The sequence below is a fragment of the Podarcis tiliguerta genome, assembly GCF_965153285.1.
Source record: "Podarcis tiliguerta genome assembly, chromosome: 9".
Taxonomy (NCBI): Eukaryota; Metazoa; Chordata; class Lepidosauria; order Squamata; family Lacertidae; genus Podarcis; species Podarcis tiliguerta.
The window spans coordinates 13,101,043-13,120,162 of NC_139542.1; the positions used below are offsets into that span (position 1 = coordinate 13,101,043).

Here is a 19,120-nt window from a genome sequence, read left to right on the forward strand (position 1 = left end):
TTTTATGTTGGAAACGATTCCGAAAGCAACCACTTTCGGATTCTGCTAGCGATTGACGCAGCCATGCTGGAAGGGCTCCGTCACAGGCAGAGGTTTGAGAACTTGATCAAACTCTGAGGGACTTGCAGTTTACGCACAAGCAGCTCTTCATCCCATCACAAGGGCATAATAATAATCTGCAGCCACAGTCAAACCATGCATGTAAAATGTTATGATACCACTGTAAATAGTTAAGACATTCCACAAAGAATTCTGGGAGCTGTAGTTTATTCAGGGTGCTGAGGGGTGCCCTGTTACCCACTAAGTGATACCTTCCAGAGTCCCCTGTGAAGAGGAATCGGCCGTAAAGCCAATCTGGGAATTGTAGCTCTTGGAGGGGGAATAGGGTTCTCCAAACAACTCTCAGCACCTAACAAACCACAGCTCCCAGAATTCTTTGGCACAACTCATGCAAGTTGCATCACGATGCTTTAAATATATAGTTTAGATGTGGCTGGCAACTGAAGCGAAGGTGCTATTGCCCCAGTATTCTCCAGATGTTTTTGAACTTCCATCAGCCCCAATCTGGCACAGCCAACCATCAGCCAGGAAAGGAGTAGTACTCCAAAACATCTGGATGGCACTGGATTGGGAAATCCAGTATTAACCTATTAAAACTTGGGAGCTTCAATAGCTTTTCTTTTTATTATGGATTAAGTAGCAAGAAGACAGGCCAAGAGTGGTGGTGGACAAGAGCTTGTCTGAGGGGGTGGGGGACCTTTTTCAACCAAGAGCCACATTTACTTTTGAGCAACATTCCCAGGGCCACATGTGTGTGGTGGGAGGGACCAGTGGCAAAAGTGGGTGGAGCAATGCATGCAAATTTTGCCTCTGTTTGGTAGGCTAGTTTTGACATGCACTTCACAAAACCTCCCTTTATACTTCACCTGGGCAAGTAAGAAGCATTAGAAGAGTTCAAGGACACATTCTAGCTGGGGGGGGGGGGGAATCCTCAAGGGCATGGATAGCTCAATTGTTTAGTGTGGTGCTGATAACGCCACGCTTGCAGGTTCGATCCCCTGTATGGGACCATCTGTAGTCTAAACCACTGAGCCTCTTGGGCTTGCTGATCAGAAGGTCAGCAGTTCGAATCCCGACGGGGTGAGCTCCTGTTGCTTGGTCCCAGCTCCTGCCAACCTAACAGTTTGAAAGCACACTGGCACAAGTAGATAAATAGGTACCGCTGTGTTGGGAAGGTAAACGCCGTTTCTGTGTGCTCTGGTTTCTGTCATGCTGTTCCGTTGCGCCAGAAGCGGTTTAGTCATGCTGGCCACATGACCCGGAAGCTGTCTGCGGACAAACGCCGGCTCCCTCAGCCTGAAAGCGAGATGAGCACCGCAACCCCATAGTCCCCTTTGACTGGACTTGACCATCCAGGAGTCCTTTACCTTATATTCCTGCATTGAAGGGGGTTGAACAAGGCCCCTTCTAACTCTACAATTCTATAGGTGGGTGTGTCCCAAGGGTCAGACAGGCAGGTTTGGAGAGCTGAATTTGGCCACCAGAGTTGAGGATTCCCATCCCTGGCCTCCCCTCTTTAAGAGATGTAGCTCTGCAGTTGCGATTTCAGCCTAGAGAAAACTCTCCTGACGTAGAATGGCTTGGGAATGTGAAAACTACGATCCCCCACCCTCTGTCTTTATAGAGTGTAGCATGTGGTGCCCCATTTATTGCCCAGCTTAATGTATAGTGTTGGGCAGCAAGCCAGGAATAGGGAGGCCTTTTAATGAAACGTACCATGGGGGAGGAGGGGAAAAGAACATTGTATGAATGAGCTAATTATGAGGTAGGTCTCTGGAGGCAACTGCACGAGCAAAGAGAACATACAGTTAAAAAAAATAAATCAAAATATTTTTAGGCTTGTCAAAGACCCTTCCAGAATATTCTGCCAGGGGAAAACAAGAGGGAAGAGAAACACCTGCCATTTAAAAAATGCAGAGAAGCCTGTCAATGAATGGGCAACACCCAGGGTGGGAGGAAAAACAAGAGGCTATGGTAGGAGCTGAACAGGCAAATACATGGGTTACTGGAGTGGCACCCAATCTCCCCCTCACCCAGGTGAAATCAGGTTTGAAAGAAGCCTTGTATTGTAGCCAACAGAATAGCACTGCGTACAGAGATTTAAATCATGGGTAGGCAAACTAAGGTCCGGGGGCTGGATCCGGCCCAATCACCTTCTAAATCCAGCCCACGGATGGTTTTGGAATCAGCGTGTTTTGACATGAGTAGAATGTGTCCTTTTATTTAAAATGCATCTCTGGGTTATTTGTGGGGCATAAGAATTCATTCGTTTTCCCCCCTTCAAAATATAGTCCGGCCCCCCACAAGGTCTGAAGCACAGTGGACCGGCCCCCTGCTGAAAAGGTTTGCTGACCCCTGATTTAAATCATATCTCCTCTCCACTCCTCCCCCCCCAAAAGAATTATTGGGAGATGTGGTTTGTTAATGTTGCCGGAATGTAGCTCAGTGCGGGGTAATCTACAAGTCCGGTGCAGAAAACCAGGATTTCCTCAGATTTATGTGCTTATAAAAGGTTTATTCGAGAAGTATCAACATGAAACAGGAATCTCCCGCTAGAGAGTTAAGAGGTGCAGTGGATTGCTCTCCACATTAATGCGCAAGAGGCTTTGGTCAGCACAAAGCATTCCTGGGGGCTTTTGCGCTTGCTAGTAATTGGTCTTTTGAGTTTTTGGCAAGCTCACATATGGAATTTTAATTTGCAACGTGGAAACTGACTTGTGCAGTATCAGCTAGGATGAAAGCTGTTGTAAAGACCTGGGAAAGTCTGTTCCTTTTCTGGCCACGTCAAAGGTAAGAAAAATGCAGTAAAAGGCCTGAACCGCACCCATGAAAATTTCACTGAAACTTTCTCTCTCCTTTAGGCTTTTAAATGCAGGATTTGGTGCACCCACATATCCCTGGAGGCCGGTCTCCACGTGCTCCTGGAAACTGACAAATAGTTGGTGGTAACAAGAGAAAGGACTTTTTTTAAGGAGTGGTCCCTCATTTATAGCGTATAGTCCCAAGTCTCACCCAATGCTTTCAATAAAGGTCTTCAGCTGCAGGCAAATATCTTCATACTCTTAGAGGCTTTTAAAAATCAGATTCTTTTACCTATCTCACTCTCTGCAAGGTGGGTATTTTTGCTCTTTGGTGCCTTTTATAATTGTAAAAGCAGCATTAAAACAATGCAAGACAGAGAGAGATGTAACTCTATCTTATGTTGTTTTATTGCTGCTTTTATAATTATACGTTTCTCTTGTATAGTTCTGTTATATGCTGAGCAATGTTCAGGGAAAGTTAAGCTACTGATTGGTTAATACGATAAGCAGAGGTGTAGATGGCTTCAAATCCTTTTGTTATTCTGCCTCTACTTGAAGGCTGGGAGACACACATGTCTGCAACAGCCAGGAGCCTCCCAGACAGAGGGAGCTTACAGACTATCGTTATTTTTGAGTGGGATCCAACAAAATATTGGCAAATTTAGGTTGCACAATTGTAGCTGACTGGAAGGTCTGGCACCACAAACCTGCCTCCCCAAAATATCAGACTTTCTGTGTAAGCCAAGTGGCCAGAAAATGTACTTACTGCAAAGTGTGGTATAACAGTTGCTTTGACGCAACATCATCAAACCTGCTCACAAACAAATCAGAATGAATGCTCAATAAAAACAGGTTGCTTTGGAAGCACACAGAATCTACTGGAGGCAAGGAGAACTGGCAAGCTTTTACAGCGTGCGTAAATACAGGTTGTGTCAGGTAAACGTCAAATAAGGGGAGGAATAGTTTTGTGGTAGGAGTAGCTTGCCTGATGGAGTGGAGCATCAGAAATGGCCTCCAGGCCAATAAATAAATAAAACTCACCTCTCCGCTTCCCATCTTCCCTTCTAAGGTGTAGATACCAGAGAATACAGAGTTTGTGATCACATTTTTATTTCATTTGGGGCAACGGTAAGGCCTCACAGGCTGGGCCAGTGCCCCAGATGAACTTGGCCTATGCCTGAAGATGCTTCAAAATCCTTTGCAACACAAAAGGACAGCTTGACAGACAAGCTACTGTGTGTTCCCTGAAGGTAGAGAGTTTGGAAATTATCGTTTTGAAAGCTGACACGCACAAGGTGTTCGAAAGATGCCATCATTCCAACTGACTCACAGACATGGGAACTTTGCTGTCTGATCTATCAAAACCAACCTTAGTACCATTTCGATGAGCTTCCCCCGGCACTGATCTGACCTCTGTTATAGAAGGATTCAGCGTGGGAAGGGGGCATCTATATATATGTGTGTGCATAACTTCATGGCGATGGATTTAAATAAATAGCCATTCAGCCTAACAAAAGCAAAGGCATTAAACTATTAAGCAAGCTAAAAATTAATTAAGCTAAATTCCACTTACACTGCGGAAGCCTTAAGGAGGAGGAATAATAACTCAGCGCTCACAGAAAATAGAATCTGAAACATTTTAATTGCTTGTTGATGCAGAGGAATGTGGGGGAAAATTGCTTTCTGAGGTCAGCCTTACACACAAACTCCCCTCTTTGCTGTATTTAAAAGCCACTTTCAAAGCAGCAGGTAACATGCATTTAAAATGGGGTATATGACGTGGCGCAATTCAATACACTTATCTGCAGATAAGGGTAATAAAAGATGGAGAGAAAGAAAAAGCACCAGGACTTGCTGGCCCTTCTAAAACGAAGCTCATCTGCGGCAAGGGTGGGGTGGGGAGAGAGAAGAGAAAATGACTTTGTCGTGACCAGCTTTCTATATCGCATCATGCTCTAAGGGCCGGGGTCCACCTCGCAGTACGCCACTTTGAAAGCAGGGTGCTTCTGCTCTGCAAAAAGCCCACTTCACACGGCCAGCTTGTTGGCCTGGGTGAGGACCACTTTGAGCACCGGCATGAAGGCAGACGTCTCGCTGAAGTTGCTTGTGCTGACTATGTGGGTGTGGATGTTCAGGCCCTCCGCGTAGTTCCGTGTTTCGATGCTCCTGGCGATGTTGTGCAAACCGTTGATTATCGTCGGGGAGAGCTGGAGGGAGGGGGAGAGAAAACAACATGGAGAAGGTACCCTTTTCACAGAGATATCTGGGAGCCCCAACCTGACGTCACTCCAGCATTCTCGGCCCCAAGCACTCCACTCAGAGTGGAGTGGCTAAATGGCCACTGGAGAAACCTGTCCTCCTCAATGGTTGCGGTATTATTATTTTACACGACTTCACAAAGGCAGATGCAACTGGGGCAAGCAAACAACTTCTTCCAAGGACGGCTGCGAGCGCCAACGGCAACAGGTTGATGCAAGGCAGTAGTAGCCCCTTCTCCCGTTCCTCTAGCAGGAAATTCCCAAACTTGGGTCTCTAGCTGTTGGTGGACTACAATTCCCATCATCCTTGACCACTGCTAGCCAGGAATGATGGGAGTTGTAGTCCAGCAACAGCTGGAGAGCCAAGTTTGGGAAACCCTGCTCCAGGGCATGTGGAACAGCGTGTCTGCCTCTCCTGCCCTGCCCAGCCAAGACTACAGAATGTTGCCTCCTGCGCCACTACAGGACTTCCCCAACCCACATGGTGGAACCCATATGGAGAGCATTTCTGGTACAGAATAAAATGCCTTTCTGGATGATGCGTTAGCTGGAGATTGGAAGCAAATACTTTTTTCAAGAGTTGGCTTTTTTGTGATGTGACACCACCAGCATCTGCACAAGTGGGGCAGCAGCTGTGTGCAATGTCTATTCAGAGTCAGCATGACTTCCAATAATGACAGATGCTGTAGGCCAGGGATGGGGAAGCTGTGGCTGCAACTGGACCATGTTGGCTGGGGCTGGTGGAAGTTGGTGGCCCAGGTTCCCCACCACACACAAGTCATCCCCTGTGCTCTGTCTTATTCTGCTCAGCCACTGTAGGGACAGAACGCTGAAATGTATATATGGACTTCTTACAGCTGGTCTGGCTTGGGGATTTCTAATGCTGTTTAAAGGGGGCTGATGGTTTTAAGCATTGTCTTGGGATTCCCAGGAGCCCAACACAACGTTCAGCCTGATCTTACCACATGCTCCATTTGTCAGATCGTTTAAACAGCCAGCTGCCACACACAAAGCTACCTTCTGGTGACATCGCTTCAAAAATGGATTCCCAAATCTCACCCAGGAAGTGCATTTACTTATTCTGCGAAACACTGCAGACCCATCTTAGAGCACAGGAATTATTTCTAGCTTACAAATAGTGTTTAAAAGCAGGAAAACAATGCAAAAATAAATATGGAAGGCTGGAGAATGATCTGAAGGAAGCAGTTCAGCTGCTGAAGTTTAGAATGCCTGGCTTGGAGGTGAAGTGCAAGGAAGATAATCTGAGCATGGCAAAGCATAATGCACAATGATAAATAACGCTTACTGTCTGATCTCTAAGTTTATCATACAGAAACTCCAGGCGTTTGTTGGCATCGTCAAGTTTCCTCTTGGTTTGCTACAGAAGAGACCAGAACATAGGAAGTCGTTAAACAAGCATATCAAATTTTATCAATGCTCAACCAGCACACACACATAAACTGTTAGGATATAGTTCTGTTCCACCTTAAAGGGGTACAGGCATGACTGTTGTGTGTCACATGCCTGTTTACTTCCAGCACAGGCTCGCTGGGAACTTCCGTTTTGTATATTGCTTTTGCTTTAGCTGTTTTGCTGGACACGAAGGGAAGCAGACATGTTTTTTCCTTTGTTCATGCTGCTGAATAAAATGCTGTAAATTATGCTTACACATGGCTCTGTCCGCCACTTCTGTTGTGCGAAGATTTATTCACTCTGCTGATAGAGCGTGCACGAGTCTCTAAACATATCTGAGGCTCGTGTCGCTGTTTGGTGCTGTTCCAAGGGAGACCGGTGATCGCCCGGCTGCCGGCCGGTGGCCTGCCTGATGCCCCTGTCTCCCCAGCAGTATCCCAACATAAATATACCTACAAATTAGTATGTACTTTGATGTGCCTCCTAAGCATGGGGGAAGTTGCTCCCCAAGTAGGATTCAACTCCCCACACATCAGCTGATGCACATGTGGGGGGTGTCAATCCTACTTTAGGCAAGGCTTTGGTGCATCAGCTGGTTCCAGCAGTTGGCTGGCACACCTGAACAAAGCAGGATTGAACCTCCCCAGGCATCAACTGATAATGGGTTCAGTCCTTCTTTTTGTGGCCAAGCATCTACCTGCCCCATATCCCAAGTCACATATGACACAGGGTGTGGGGCAGGTGGGCGTCGTTTCACGAAAATGACCAGGCAGGCCAATTTTGGCACAGAGGCTGGAGCTTCCCAACCTTTGGTCCAGGAGGTTCAGAGCAGAAGGTTGCACAAGCGAAGTTGTTTATGTGGGACTGCACAGAGGGCACACAGAATTGCTGGCTTTGAGGTAGAAAGAAAGGTGCTCCTCAGTCGAGTCTGAATCACAGTTATCTTCCGGAGAGAACTGTGTCCTTGAAGGTGAAAGTAAGCACCCAGCACTCAGCTTTTGGAAGGCGGTTCTGCTGCTGTCAACCAACAGGACACGCTCCTGCGTCTTCCCTACCTCCCTGTGTTGAATCAAAGGTGAGCTGTTCCAAAAGCTCTGCAAACATCATCTTGGTAGTCAAGATAACTACCACAATTAATTGGTAGTTGCAGCAATGAGCTCATATACGTTTATATTCACTTGCTGTGATATAAGCAAACTGGCTTGCTTTGATGTCATCATCTGTGGGCTTTGGGTGCTGGGCTCTGGGCCCAGTAAGGGGAACTATCTGTAAGATTTGGGAATTTGCCACCGATACCCTCATCTGATCAGGTGAAGTGATGGGAAGTCCTGGCAAAGTGGTGTATGTCGCTTTGTCTATAAAAAACATATGCACATTTGCTTGGGTGCAAACAAGCCATCTCCTTGCTGCAGAGTCCATCCCATGTCTGTAAAGGCTGGGAGACCCGGCAGGCTGGTCTGAAGTAAGTCTACACCTTTCCTTTTAATAAAACACTAGAACTGGTCACTCTGGCCTCTTTGACATCCTTCTTTAGTCTCCCTGCACCCAACCACTCTCACAAGCCCTCCTTTGGGCCTGCAGGTCAGAACACTCCCCCAGACCAAAATGACAATATAAACTTGCATTCCACAGAGTCAGGCCACAAGCCCATCTGCAGCTCCCTACTACTGTTCACTTGCAGCTCTCCAAGGTGCTGAATCCTATTTCGGCCGTGTCTGCAAAACATTCATTTGTTTGCCACTGTCCTCTGCGTTTGCAAGGTCTTCTTGAACCATTTGGATTGGGGAAGAAGCACTTATCTTAATTCGAGTCGCCCGCAAGGGAAAGACAGCCTAAGATTATGCTCTCCCATTGTGTAAATCACACAGTAACTGCAATTTTTCTGATAGGCTGAATATCTGAAGAACTTGGCGAAAGCCTAGCTGCTGGTGATAAATCGTTTCTGATGACTCACCACACAGTGATGGATGCCACCAGCTTTGAATGTGTGATCACACTACATAAAATGCATTTTTTTATATAAAAACAAAAAACGCCACCACCAAAACACAGAAACACATGAAGGACATACCGGATCGGTAGCTGAAGACAGACACCTCTGGATCAGAGCTTCAAATGTATTCTTTAGGATAAGGTGTTCCTCAGGTATGGGCTTTTTCATTATCTTCTCTGTTGGCAAGGATTGCACATGCTAGAGGGGAAAGAAGAGAAATTTGGAATATCGCTTTGTCATCATTTGCTCCCAGTCTTTTTACTCCAGAGGAACCGCATGTTAGTAAAGTCACTTAAATAGCACAGATGGAATGCAGAGGGAAGGTCTTGATACTGAGGAAGCGAAATAAAGAATGCATGGAGAGACTTCCGGTGGAGCGCGATTCTGCCGAGGTGAATCCCGAGCTATTTTGGATAAAAAGGGGTGCTACAGGGCGCAGTAGCCCCCAAATTTAACCTCTGGGGGGATATCCAGAGGAACAGGTTCCCAGCGAAGCCAGGAGCAGCCTGCACGGCTGTCAGGTAACCCCAAAAAGGGGCGAAGAGAATGGCGGAGTGGGCAGCGGGCTAAGGGAAGCCATTTTCTATATCCAAATAGCGAAGCCCCGAGCTTGCAAGAGGAGCGCTTCATTCTCAAAACAGAAGAAATTTGAACCAAATTGGATTATAAATTTGATGGAAGCAGACTAAGGAAGGATTCGAAGTATAAAATAAAAGTGAGGAGTTCAGCTGTCATCTGGAATCAATACAGACGCAGCGCAGCGCACAGAGCTGGAAACAGAAAGTAGGTTGCCGCTAGCGGTTATTGTTTCCTTTCTCTCCCTGAACTTTTAAAAAGTAACTTTTTAAGAAGCTACAAGTCTCAAGGATTTCCAAAGCTAAAAGGGGGAGCAGAAAGTGAAGATTTCGGCTTTTTTTTGAAGCCCTCGATAAAAATGGAATTGAAAGGATTTGAGGAAAGACCTTTTAGATGGAGAATTAATGACTACCTCTTAGACGATCAAAAAATTATAGAAAAAGCACGAAAGAAATTAACTGAGTACTTTGTGGATAATAGTAACAAAGGCACGAAGATGAGTGCAGTATGGGACGCAAGCAAGGCAGTGATAAGTGTAAAGAAAATAAATATGAGAGGTAATTGGATTACATATGGTGAATTGATAACCAAAGAAGGAGGAAAATGGAAATTAAAGCCATATGAACAAGTCAAAGAACATGTTTATGATTGGTTGCATTATTTTCAGGTTAATGAAATGTTTAAAAAAGACATTAAAGAAAGTGGTTATGCAGAAAAAGACTCAAAGTTCCAGACAGATGTGATAAATAATAATTGTAAAATTTTGTCAAAAATGTATAAAATATTGTTGGAATGGAATACGAAAGATGAAGAAGTCAAATCGGTAATGGTACAATGGGCCAGAGATTTTGGGTACAATATACAGTTTGAGGATTGGGAAAAACTGTGGAAGGAGAATTTAAGATTCACTGCTTGTACGGCATTAAAAGAAAATGTTATGAAAATGTTTTACAGATGGTATATCACACCGGTAAAATTAGCAAAAATGTATAAGACGTGTAATAAGTGTTGGAAATGTAAGGAAAAAGAAGGAACGTTTTATCACATGTGGTGGGAGTGTAAGAAAGTGAAGGGTTTCTGGGAGGTGATTTATAATGAAATGAAAAAGATTTTAAAATATACATTTGTAAAGAAACCAGAGACCTTTCTTTTAGGAATTACAGGAAAGTAAATAAGAAGAAAAGACTGTAAACTTTTTCAATATGCAGTTACAGCAGCAAGAACTCTACTGGCCCAGAAATGGAAACAAGAGGAAATACCGACGATAGAAGAATGGAGACCGAAGCTGACAGACTATTCAGAACTGGACAGACTAACCGGGAAAATTAGATATCTTTGAGACCAAAAGTTCATCGAGGACTGGGGGAAATTTGTTGCATATCTGAAAAGAATATGTGATGTGCAAACAACGCTGGTGGGGTTTCAAGAAGCACTTTAAAAGTTGAGATATATTGTTAAAAAGAAACAGAAGTGGGAGGGAAGTTTAATGGCAATATAATCAGAAGAAATGCGTAATGGAGAGGTAAATACGGATGATTGTCAGAGAAGCCGAAGGAAGTCCAAAAAGAACTAAATTTGTGAAAATTTCGATAAGATTGTATATTTGTGTTGGAAAATCAATAATTTTTTTTTTTAAAAAAAGAAAAATAGAGTGAATGATTTGAGGACAAAGGGACAGAGAGGATTTCACTTCCAGTTCAGGCCTTGTTTGGGGATGGAGACATTCAATCAAAAACATACAAAGGGAAACCTCCCACTGAACTACACAGCCTATCAGAGCATGTGCTACTCCACTAGAAATCATGCTATTCTGCCTGATTGCTAAGCAACACTTCCACTCTTCTTATGGTAAACACAATTAACCCTTAAGTTACAAACTGAATGATCCTTTCTGTTGCACTTCCAAGACCACAATCAACATTTTCCTGGCAACTCACTTCCCATATATTATTTCCTATCCCCCCCTTTATATTTTTACATTCATATTCCCTCATGGAACCCAAGTCAATGGACATGCAGGTCCCAGGTGGTCTCCGATGCAGGCACTGAGCAGACTCAGACCTGCTTAGCTTCAGCAAGGTGGTGGCACTGTGTTCCTTCAGTCGATAACCTCTCTTTAATATCCACTCTGGGCCAACTGTCCAGTGACAAAGTCCAAGGCCAAATGACTCTTGTTTCTATACACCTACCAATGTGCTGCCCTTTATTGGTACCTGCCAAATTTGCCGCTTAACGCTGAAGCAGCCCTGCTAATCGTGCCTTAGCATAAAACCCATTCACGCTGGATTCCCTCTTACCACAGGATAATCAGGTGCTTAGAGTGCATATTTCTGAACCCTTGGATGATTTTGGGACAGGGAAAGCAAATGCTAACCTCTGCCTAAACATCAGTAAGATCTAAATCAAATGAAACAGGCAAAACCTGCGGTTCCAAATGAGCCAACGTCTCTCACCGCATAGCAACCCACCCACAAGGCTCTCACGATCATTTGCCAGTCATTTGCTTTCAAAGACAATCCCCCAAGTCAAAAGGGGGATTGTTTCTTCAGGCAGGATCCCGCAGGCCTCCCACTGAGCAAGTGGGAGGGAGAAGAAACAATCAGCCGTTCAGAAATTCAACAGCTGCCTATCCAGGCTACATGGCTGCTACCACATCAGGCATAGAGGGGATCCAACCAGAATTCAGGGGTCGGCAGAGTTTTTGTGGCTTGGGCCGGTTCACGGTCCTGCAGACGCCACAGTGGACTGGAGTGTGTGTGTGTGTGTGTGTGTGTGTGCGCACGCACAAACACTATTTCCTGCGCTCCTTCCGGTGCAGAGGAGGCGTGCACAGCTTTCCATTGGCTGCAGGAGCTTCCTGCAGCCAATGGGAAGGCAGCCAGCATCGTGGAAGGTGGCCCCCTCTCTGCTCCATGCCGATTTAGCGCAGAACACGGGAGTCGACTGAGCGGGTGGCAGGGGTCCATGGGCTGGTTAAATAACCCCCATAGGCCGCTTGTGTTGTTGCCTTAGGTTGTCGACCCCTGAACCAGAAAATGGCCTCCCTGTCTGTGAAGTGAGGTGGTGGTGAGATAACTGCTGAGACAGACCCCTCCTCTTGTAGCAAGGGATGGCACAACCTAACAGGACATGTGTGAAGAACCTCTGGCCTGCCAGATGTGGCTGAACTATGACTCGCATCAACCCCTGCAAGCGTGGCCAATGGTCAGGCAGGACAGGAGCTATAGTTTAGCAACACCTGGAGGGCCAAAGGTTCCCCACATCTGTGCCAGGTGGCAAAATGTAAGGGATGCTGTCCTGGTGAGGGAATCTTCTCCAGAGTGAACACGTTCCTTCTCATTCCACCTCAGACAAGTGTTTCAGGGCCAAAGGTAACCCCCTACTCCCCAGGCTGCACTCTTTCCCCCTCACTCCACTGTCAATCTCAATGAAGACATAAGAACAGATGCTCAATTAGATAAAAGGTCTGACTTCTGATTCTTCTGGTCATTTTAGCCATTTCGGGATAATCCATCAACTTGATCTCTGCCATTCTTCTCTGGTAGGAAGAATCAGGAAGACCAAATTTTTATTAAGGAATGGGGGAAATTTTTTATAACTTATCTTAAAAACCATTGTGAAGAGTTTAAATCGTTAGTAAGATTGGAATAACACTTGTAGTTTAATGGTGAATTTTGGACACATTGGAGATGTAAAAGATTTGGATTCTTATAAAAGATGCGGGAGGAGGTGATTAACAACAGGGCCTACAAAGGGGAGAAGGAAAGTCCATGAGATTCTCTGGAATCTTGTGTCTATGTTGTATGTTGGCTATGTGACTGTAAAACTTTAATCTGAAAACCAAATAAATAAATTTACACAACTAGATCAAAGGTCTCTCTATAGCCCAGCATCCTGGTTTCACAATGACCAACCAAAACGCTCATGGGAAGCCTCCGAGCAGGACATGAGTGCAAAGGCACTCTCACGTTGCCTAGCAACCACCTCTGATACTGGAGGAAATGTGATTATCGCAAGTAGTGACCATCAATAACCTTCCCATCTACAAATTGGTCTAATCCCCTTTTAAAGCATCTATCTCTAAATGTTGTGGCAAATGCCATCGTTCAACTCTGCCTCTTGGCCGCCCTCCCCTGCAGCCTCCGCTTCAGCCTCAAAGTCTGAACTGCTCTCTGCCCTAGCCTCTTCCTGCTCACTAAAGCCTGTCACCTCTTCAGCTTCCGACACCTCCTCCTCCCAGTCTTGTCCCTCTTCTCCCTCTGACCGATCATTGTCATCCCAACACCAACTGCCTGGCCCTGAGCATCCTTCCTGTCAGATGGTGGTGTGGTTGCTCGAGAGCAAACAGGCAAGACTCCGACCTATCTTTTCCAGGCTTTATTCTTAGTGCAAAACTATTTACAGTGCAGAGCGCCGCAAGTTCGTGTCTGGCTCAGTCGCTAGCAGAATCTGGGAGTGGTTGGTCCTTGTACCTCCCCCAGCATAACAGTTGCTTGACCCCCAACCTTCTCCTCTCTGCGCCAAAACCTACTGCGCAGAGTGGGCGCTGGCAAAGGGGTACTTCCCTCCTCTCCAGCTGGCTCAGGCTCGGTGTTGAGGTTCTCCCTAGCATCCCCTGGTCCCACCACCTCCTCTCCACTGGAGGTGCGGCTTTCCACCTCACCAGAGGAGGAACTGCTTCGCAAGACTTTTGGAGGTTCCTTGTAACACAACTGCCCTTCCACCTCTCGCCTCTGAGCTGATGGCAGTTCCCTGACACTTCCCCTGGGGGTTCCCTAGGGCAGTGATGGCCAAACTTGGCCCTTTTTGGGACTACAATTCCCATCATCCCTGACCACTGGTCCTGTTAGCTAGGGGGTTCCACGGCTGGTGCCTCCCACCACTCCTTGGCATCCAGCCGGCCCAAGACACCTGGCCACCAGCTCTTACCTGCATGGTGTTGCCAATTGGCGCTCCAGGCGCCCCTTCCATGCTGGGCATGGACACGGCAGGAGTCATGATGGTCTGGCCCCCAGGTTGTGGGACGTTCTGGTAAGGGCTTGGCATGCCAGGTTGGCCTGGAGGAAGATGCGAGGGCTGGAACGGAACCTGGGCAGGAGGCATTGCTGGCTGCTGCTGCTGCTGCAGCTGGGCTTGAGGGTCCGACATGGGGTTCATTATCGGGGCTGTGATGGGAACCGGAGGCAGGAAGTTCTCAGGCATCTAAGGCAGAGGAAGGAAAAGAAGAGCTCACTCGAGTTCTTATGGCAACAGGGGTGTGATTAAATTATGCAAGAGTAGGAAATGATATTTGCTACCACTGTTTTGAGGGCTGTTCACCTATCAAAGGATATTTCAGTTCCTTGTTCATTGGGCATTCAATCATTAAATCAGCCTCTGCTAGCCTGACGTTTTGGGCTACAATTCCTATCAGCCCTAGCCAGCAATTTATTTATTTTTTTAAAAAAATGATATTTTTTATTTTAACAATCAATAAACAGACAATACAAACAAATAGATACAAAAAAGAAAATAAAAACAACACTTACAGACAATATAAAATACAGTATACAAGAAAAAATAAAAGAAAAAGTTAAAAACAATCATTGTGTCTTTGCATTATTTAACATTAACCTGGGTCTGCGACTTCCCCAGTCCTTCCCACTCTAGCCAGCAATTTAGCTAAGTTTAAAGGAGTTCTTTTTGAAGCTGTTGATGGAACAGGCAAGATTCATTCATGTATAACTTGCTGTTGATTTTTCCATGCACCAGTCTTTCATAAACTGAAATGCATTCGCAAGCCCTCTGATTATATATTTAAAACAAATCTAAGAGAATTTTTTTAAAAAAACAATTATGCTTTTCAGGTTTACACATTTCATTAATTTTACAATCATTTTAACATTTCAAAACTTGACTTCCTTCTCCCTCTTTCTGCAGTGCCTTAAATTTATTTTAAATATCTTCTGCATATCCTAATTTAATTAATTTGCTCATTCATTCTTTGACTTTAAATATAAAATTATAAAACTTCATGTTGTTACAATAATCCTGCCAATGTTCTTATCTGTTTACAATTTATCTGTAAATATTCAATAAATCATTTCCATGCTTTTATAAAAAGTTTGCTTTCTTGCTTTCTTATTCCTCTGGTAAGTTTCGCCATTTCTGCATATTCCATAAGCTTCTTAATAGATTCTTGTAGTTATCCCATGCTCTATACAATTTTTTCCTAATTATATGATTTCTAAATCCTTTATGAACTTTCACCTTTTTATAGCATATATAAGCGTGCCAACCAAAAATATTGTCATGACCTTCTAAGTCTAGAATATGTGAATTCTCTAATGTTATCCATTCTTTCAACCAGCAAAGACAGGATGCCTCATAATATAGTCTCATATCCGGCAGGGGAAAACCTCCTCTTTCTAAATCCAAGAGCTCTTACCCTCTTGAGTCCTGTCTTGCCTACTGGGGCAATTAAAAACCTCATTTTGGGGATCGGGGAGGACAACAATTTTAATTAAATTTATTTGTCATTGTCCGTATATACACAGTATACACAACAACGAAAATCAAACACCCACCCAAAGACCGGCTTCACATACACATTTGCACGTACCTCCAACACTCTCATCCCATTCAGACATAATCTATAAAACATACATAATCCAGAATATAACATGACCTATTAAAAGCATAACATGACCTAAACCCTATCTCATTCCTTCCTACTCCCTGCTTGCTATTTCTTACAACTGGCCCTGAGATCATTATTTAGTGCAATCAGAGCTCTTGGATAGAAACTATTCAGAAGGCGTGTGGTTCGTGTTTTCATTGTCCTATATCTTCTGCCCGAAGGCAACAGTTCAAAGAAGTTGTGAGCAGGATGGGTGGGATCTCTCAGGATATTGTGTGACTTCTTCAAAGTGCGAGACGTGAAGATCTCATCCAGGGTTGGTAGCTGGAGCCCTATAACATTCTGGGCAATTTTTGTTATTCTCAGTAAAGCTTTTTTATCCGTTTCAGAGCTGCTTCCATACCACGATAATATACTATAGGTTAAGACACTCTCGATGGTACTGTGATAATAGGACAGGAGTAGGTGCTGAGATAGATTCAGTCCCCTGAGCATTCTCAGGAAATACAACCTCCTCTGCACCTTCCTCACAACCATGTTAATATTTGCAGTCCATGAGAGGTCCTCAGAGATATAAATGCCCAGGTATTTAAAACTACCAACCCTCTCCACCTCCTCGCCATTTATGTGCAATGGTAAAAATACACTTTTCTTTCTCCTAAAATCAACTATGAGTTCTTTGGTTTTTTTGGTGTTAAGCATAAGATTGTTTTCTTTACACCATTGAATTAACCCCTGTACTTCTTTCCTGTAAGCAGTCTCATCGTTCTCACTAATGAGCCCCACCACTGTTGTATCATCCGCAAATTTGATGATTGTGTTGGACTTATACAGTGGGGTACAATCAGATGTGTACAGGGAATAGAGAAAGGGACTTAGCACACATCCCTGAGGAGCTCCTGTGCCTAATACTAGAGTAGAAGAATAGTAAGGTCCCATTCTCACTGTCTGCGGCCTGTCAGTCAGGAAATTCCTTACCCACAGACAGATCTTCTGATGTATACCCAAATTGATCATTTTAAGAAATAACCTGTCTGGCAAAATTGTATTGAAGGCAGAGCTGTAGTCCACAAACAACAGCCTTGCGTAGGTTCCCTGTCGTTCTAAATGACTCAGTACAGTGTGGACAACAATGGAAATAGCATCATCAGTAGATCTATTTCTTCTGTATGCAAACTGGAACGGGTCTAGAGTGGATGGAAGACCAGCCTTAATATGATCTAGCACCAATCTCTCGAAACATTTCATAACGACAGATGTTAGGGCTATTGGTCTATAGTCATTGAGAGATACCACCACTGACTGCTTGGGGACTGGCACTATAATCGATGTCTTCAGACAGGTAGGGACAGAACCCTGCGACAGGGATAGATTAAAAATATCCGTAAATACACCAGCTAATTCTGCAGCGCAGTCCCTAATTACCCGTCCCGTGATTCCATCCGGTCCAGCTGCCTTCCTAATGTTAATGCACCGAAAGGCACGTTGTACATCAGAGGTCTGTAGTAAAAATGGTTGTCTATCAGTAGTAGCTTCTGATGATGTGCTGGTAGCCAATGCTGTAGTGTCAGTAGTTCCAGTTCCCACCTCCAAGCGACTAAAAAATTGATTCAGTTGATCAGCTAAGTGCGCACTGCTGCTAGCCAGTTCGTTTTTAATATTTTGCCCTGTAATTTGTCGCAGGCCTTGCCATACTCGACGAGGGTCGGAGCTCTCAAAATGTTTTTCGATCCTCCGGCAGTACATAGCTTTGGCGTTCTTAATGCCCTTTTTCAGTTTGGCTCTGGCTTCTCTATACTGTTGCGCATCACCAGAGTGAAAAGCAGCATTTCTTGCCTTTAACAGCAAATACACATCCCTGTTTAGCCAGGGCTTGTTGTTAGGGAACACCCGTATTTGTTTGGTGGTAGTGCCGACATCGATGCAGCTTTTAACGTAGAACAGTACTGTTGAAGCGTATGTGTCCACATTATTCCCCACAAAAAGCGACCACTCGGTGCTCCGAAAACAATCTTGAAGTTGTTCAGATGCACCTACTGGCCACACTCGTATCTCTCTAATTGATGGTCTAATTCTACGTACGAGAGGTCTATATGATGGTATCATAAGTAGGGATATGTGGTCAGACTGCCCCAAATTGGGCAAGGGCTTGGTCTTGTATCCATGCATGATGTTACTATATACTCGGTCCAGGTTATTTCCCCCCCTGGTGGGACAATCAACATACTGGTGGAACTTAGGAAGCACAGTCCTTAAATCGGCTCGGTTAAAATCACCAGCAACCACAAATGCTCCATCCGGGTGGGCCCGCTGCTGTTTGCTAATAGCAGTTAGCAGGTGGCCCATAGCTGTAGTAGTGTTTGCATCGGGAGGTATATACACCGCTGTTATTATAACAACATTAAACTCACGTGGCAAATAGGGCGGCACTTCACCACTAGATACTCCAAATCAGGAGAGCAATGCGTGTCCATTTGTTTAATGTCCGAACTCCAGTTGTTATTTATATAAACGCAAATTCCTCCTCCTCTGCTCTTCCCGGATTCGGCGGTTCTATCCGCTCTAATTACTGAGCGTCCTTCTAGCTGCAGAAGTCCCTGTGGAAAGGAGGGATCCAGCCATGTCTCTAAAAGGACCATGACACAGCAGTCCCGGATACTTTTCTGCCGAGAGGTAATAAGTTCCAACTCCTCTACCTTGTTGGGTAAGGATCTCACATTTGATACAAAGAGACTTGGCAATGCAGGCTTGTGGGGATTTTTACCTAGCCTCACTCGTAGTCCAGCCCTGCAACCCCTCTTCTGTTTACGCCCTCTCCGTTTTCTTTTCTTTCTGGCAAGGAGAGCAAAGGGAGTATCCCAAGAATGTGCAAGATATGGAGGCTCTCTGATAAGCTCAGCTGGTATGTTATAAATTGAGACCTCCTGGCTGCAACCTTCTCCTCTGCCGATACTTAAGAGCTCTTGACGGCTATAAATTACTTGTGCCTGAGTGTTCACAGTCCATAGCAGCAATGATAAAAATAAAAATAAAACACAAATCACTAGAAACCGGTCTCCGGAGTGCCGAGCCGCTGCAAGTGCTTGCGCCGCCACAGGCAAAGATAACCCTCTCTCTGGTTGCCACCTTTGATCGCAGAGACACCTGGGGAAGGGCCTTCGAAGTCACTCTTGGCACGTCCTAAGTTTCTTTTAACCTACCTTCTTTTTCTTTGCAATTCTGCTCAAAGCAGGAGGATCGTTCCAGCCATTCTGAGGTCCTGCAACAAGACCAAACAATATCAGGGGAATGTAAAGCATCCCAGAAAATCAGGAGGAGCAAATTTTGCCACATTCTAACTAGAGGCTAGCATTTCATCGGAATCTAGAAATTTCAGAGAGGGGGTGAGCATGTTCTGTAT

At 44.9% G+C, this 19,120-nt stretch overlaps 1 protein-coding gene across 28 annotated transcripts in view; it reads right to left on the reverse strand.

The window, feature by feature from the left end:
* Window positions 1–4,484: 4,484 nt before the first annotated feature.
* SEC31A (SEC31 homolog A, COPII coat complex component) overlaps window positions 4,485–19,120 on the reverse strand; it is a 68,881-nt gene continuing 54,245 nt past the window's right edge. For all 28 annotated transcript variants that reach the window (XM_083398199.1, XM_083398213.1, XM_083398203.1 and 25 more), the window contains 5 exons: window positions 18,921–18,979; window positions 14,031–14,303; window positions 8,604–8,723; window positions 6,426–6,497; window positions 4,485–5,068 (listed from right to left, as the gene is read on the reverse strand). In XM_083398199.1, coding sequence (XP_083254325.1) covers window positions 4,889–5,068; window positions 6,426–6,497; window positions 8,604–8,723; window positions 14,031–14,303; window positions 18,921–18,979 — 704 coding nt within the window. In that variant the 3' untranslated portion in view covers window positions 4,485–4,888. The remainder of the gene's footprint in view (window positions 5,069–6,425; window positions 6,498–8,603; window positions 8,724–14,030; window positions 14,304–18,920; window positions 18,980–19,120) is intronic.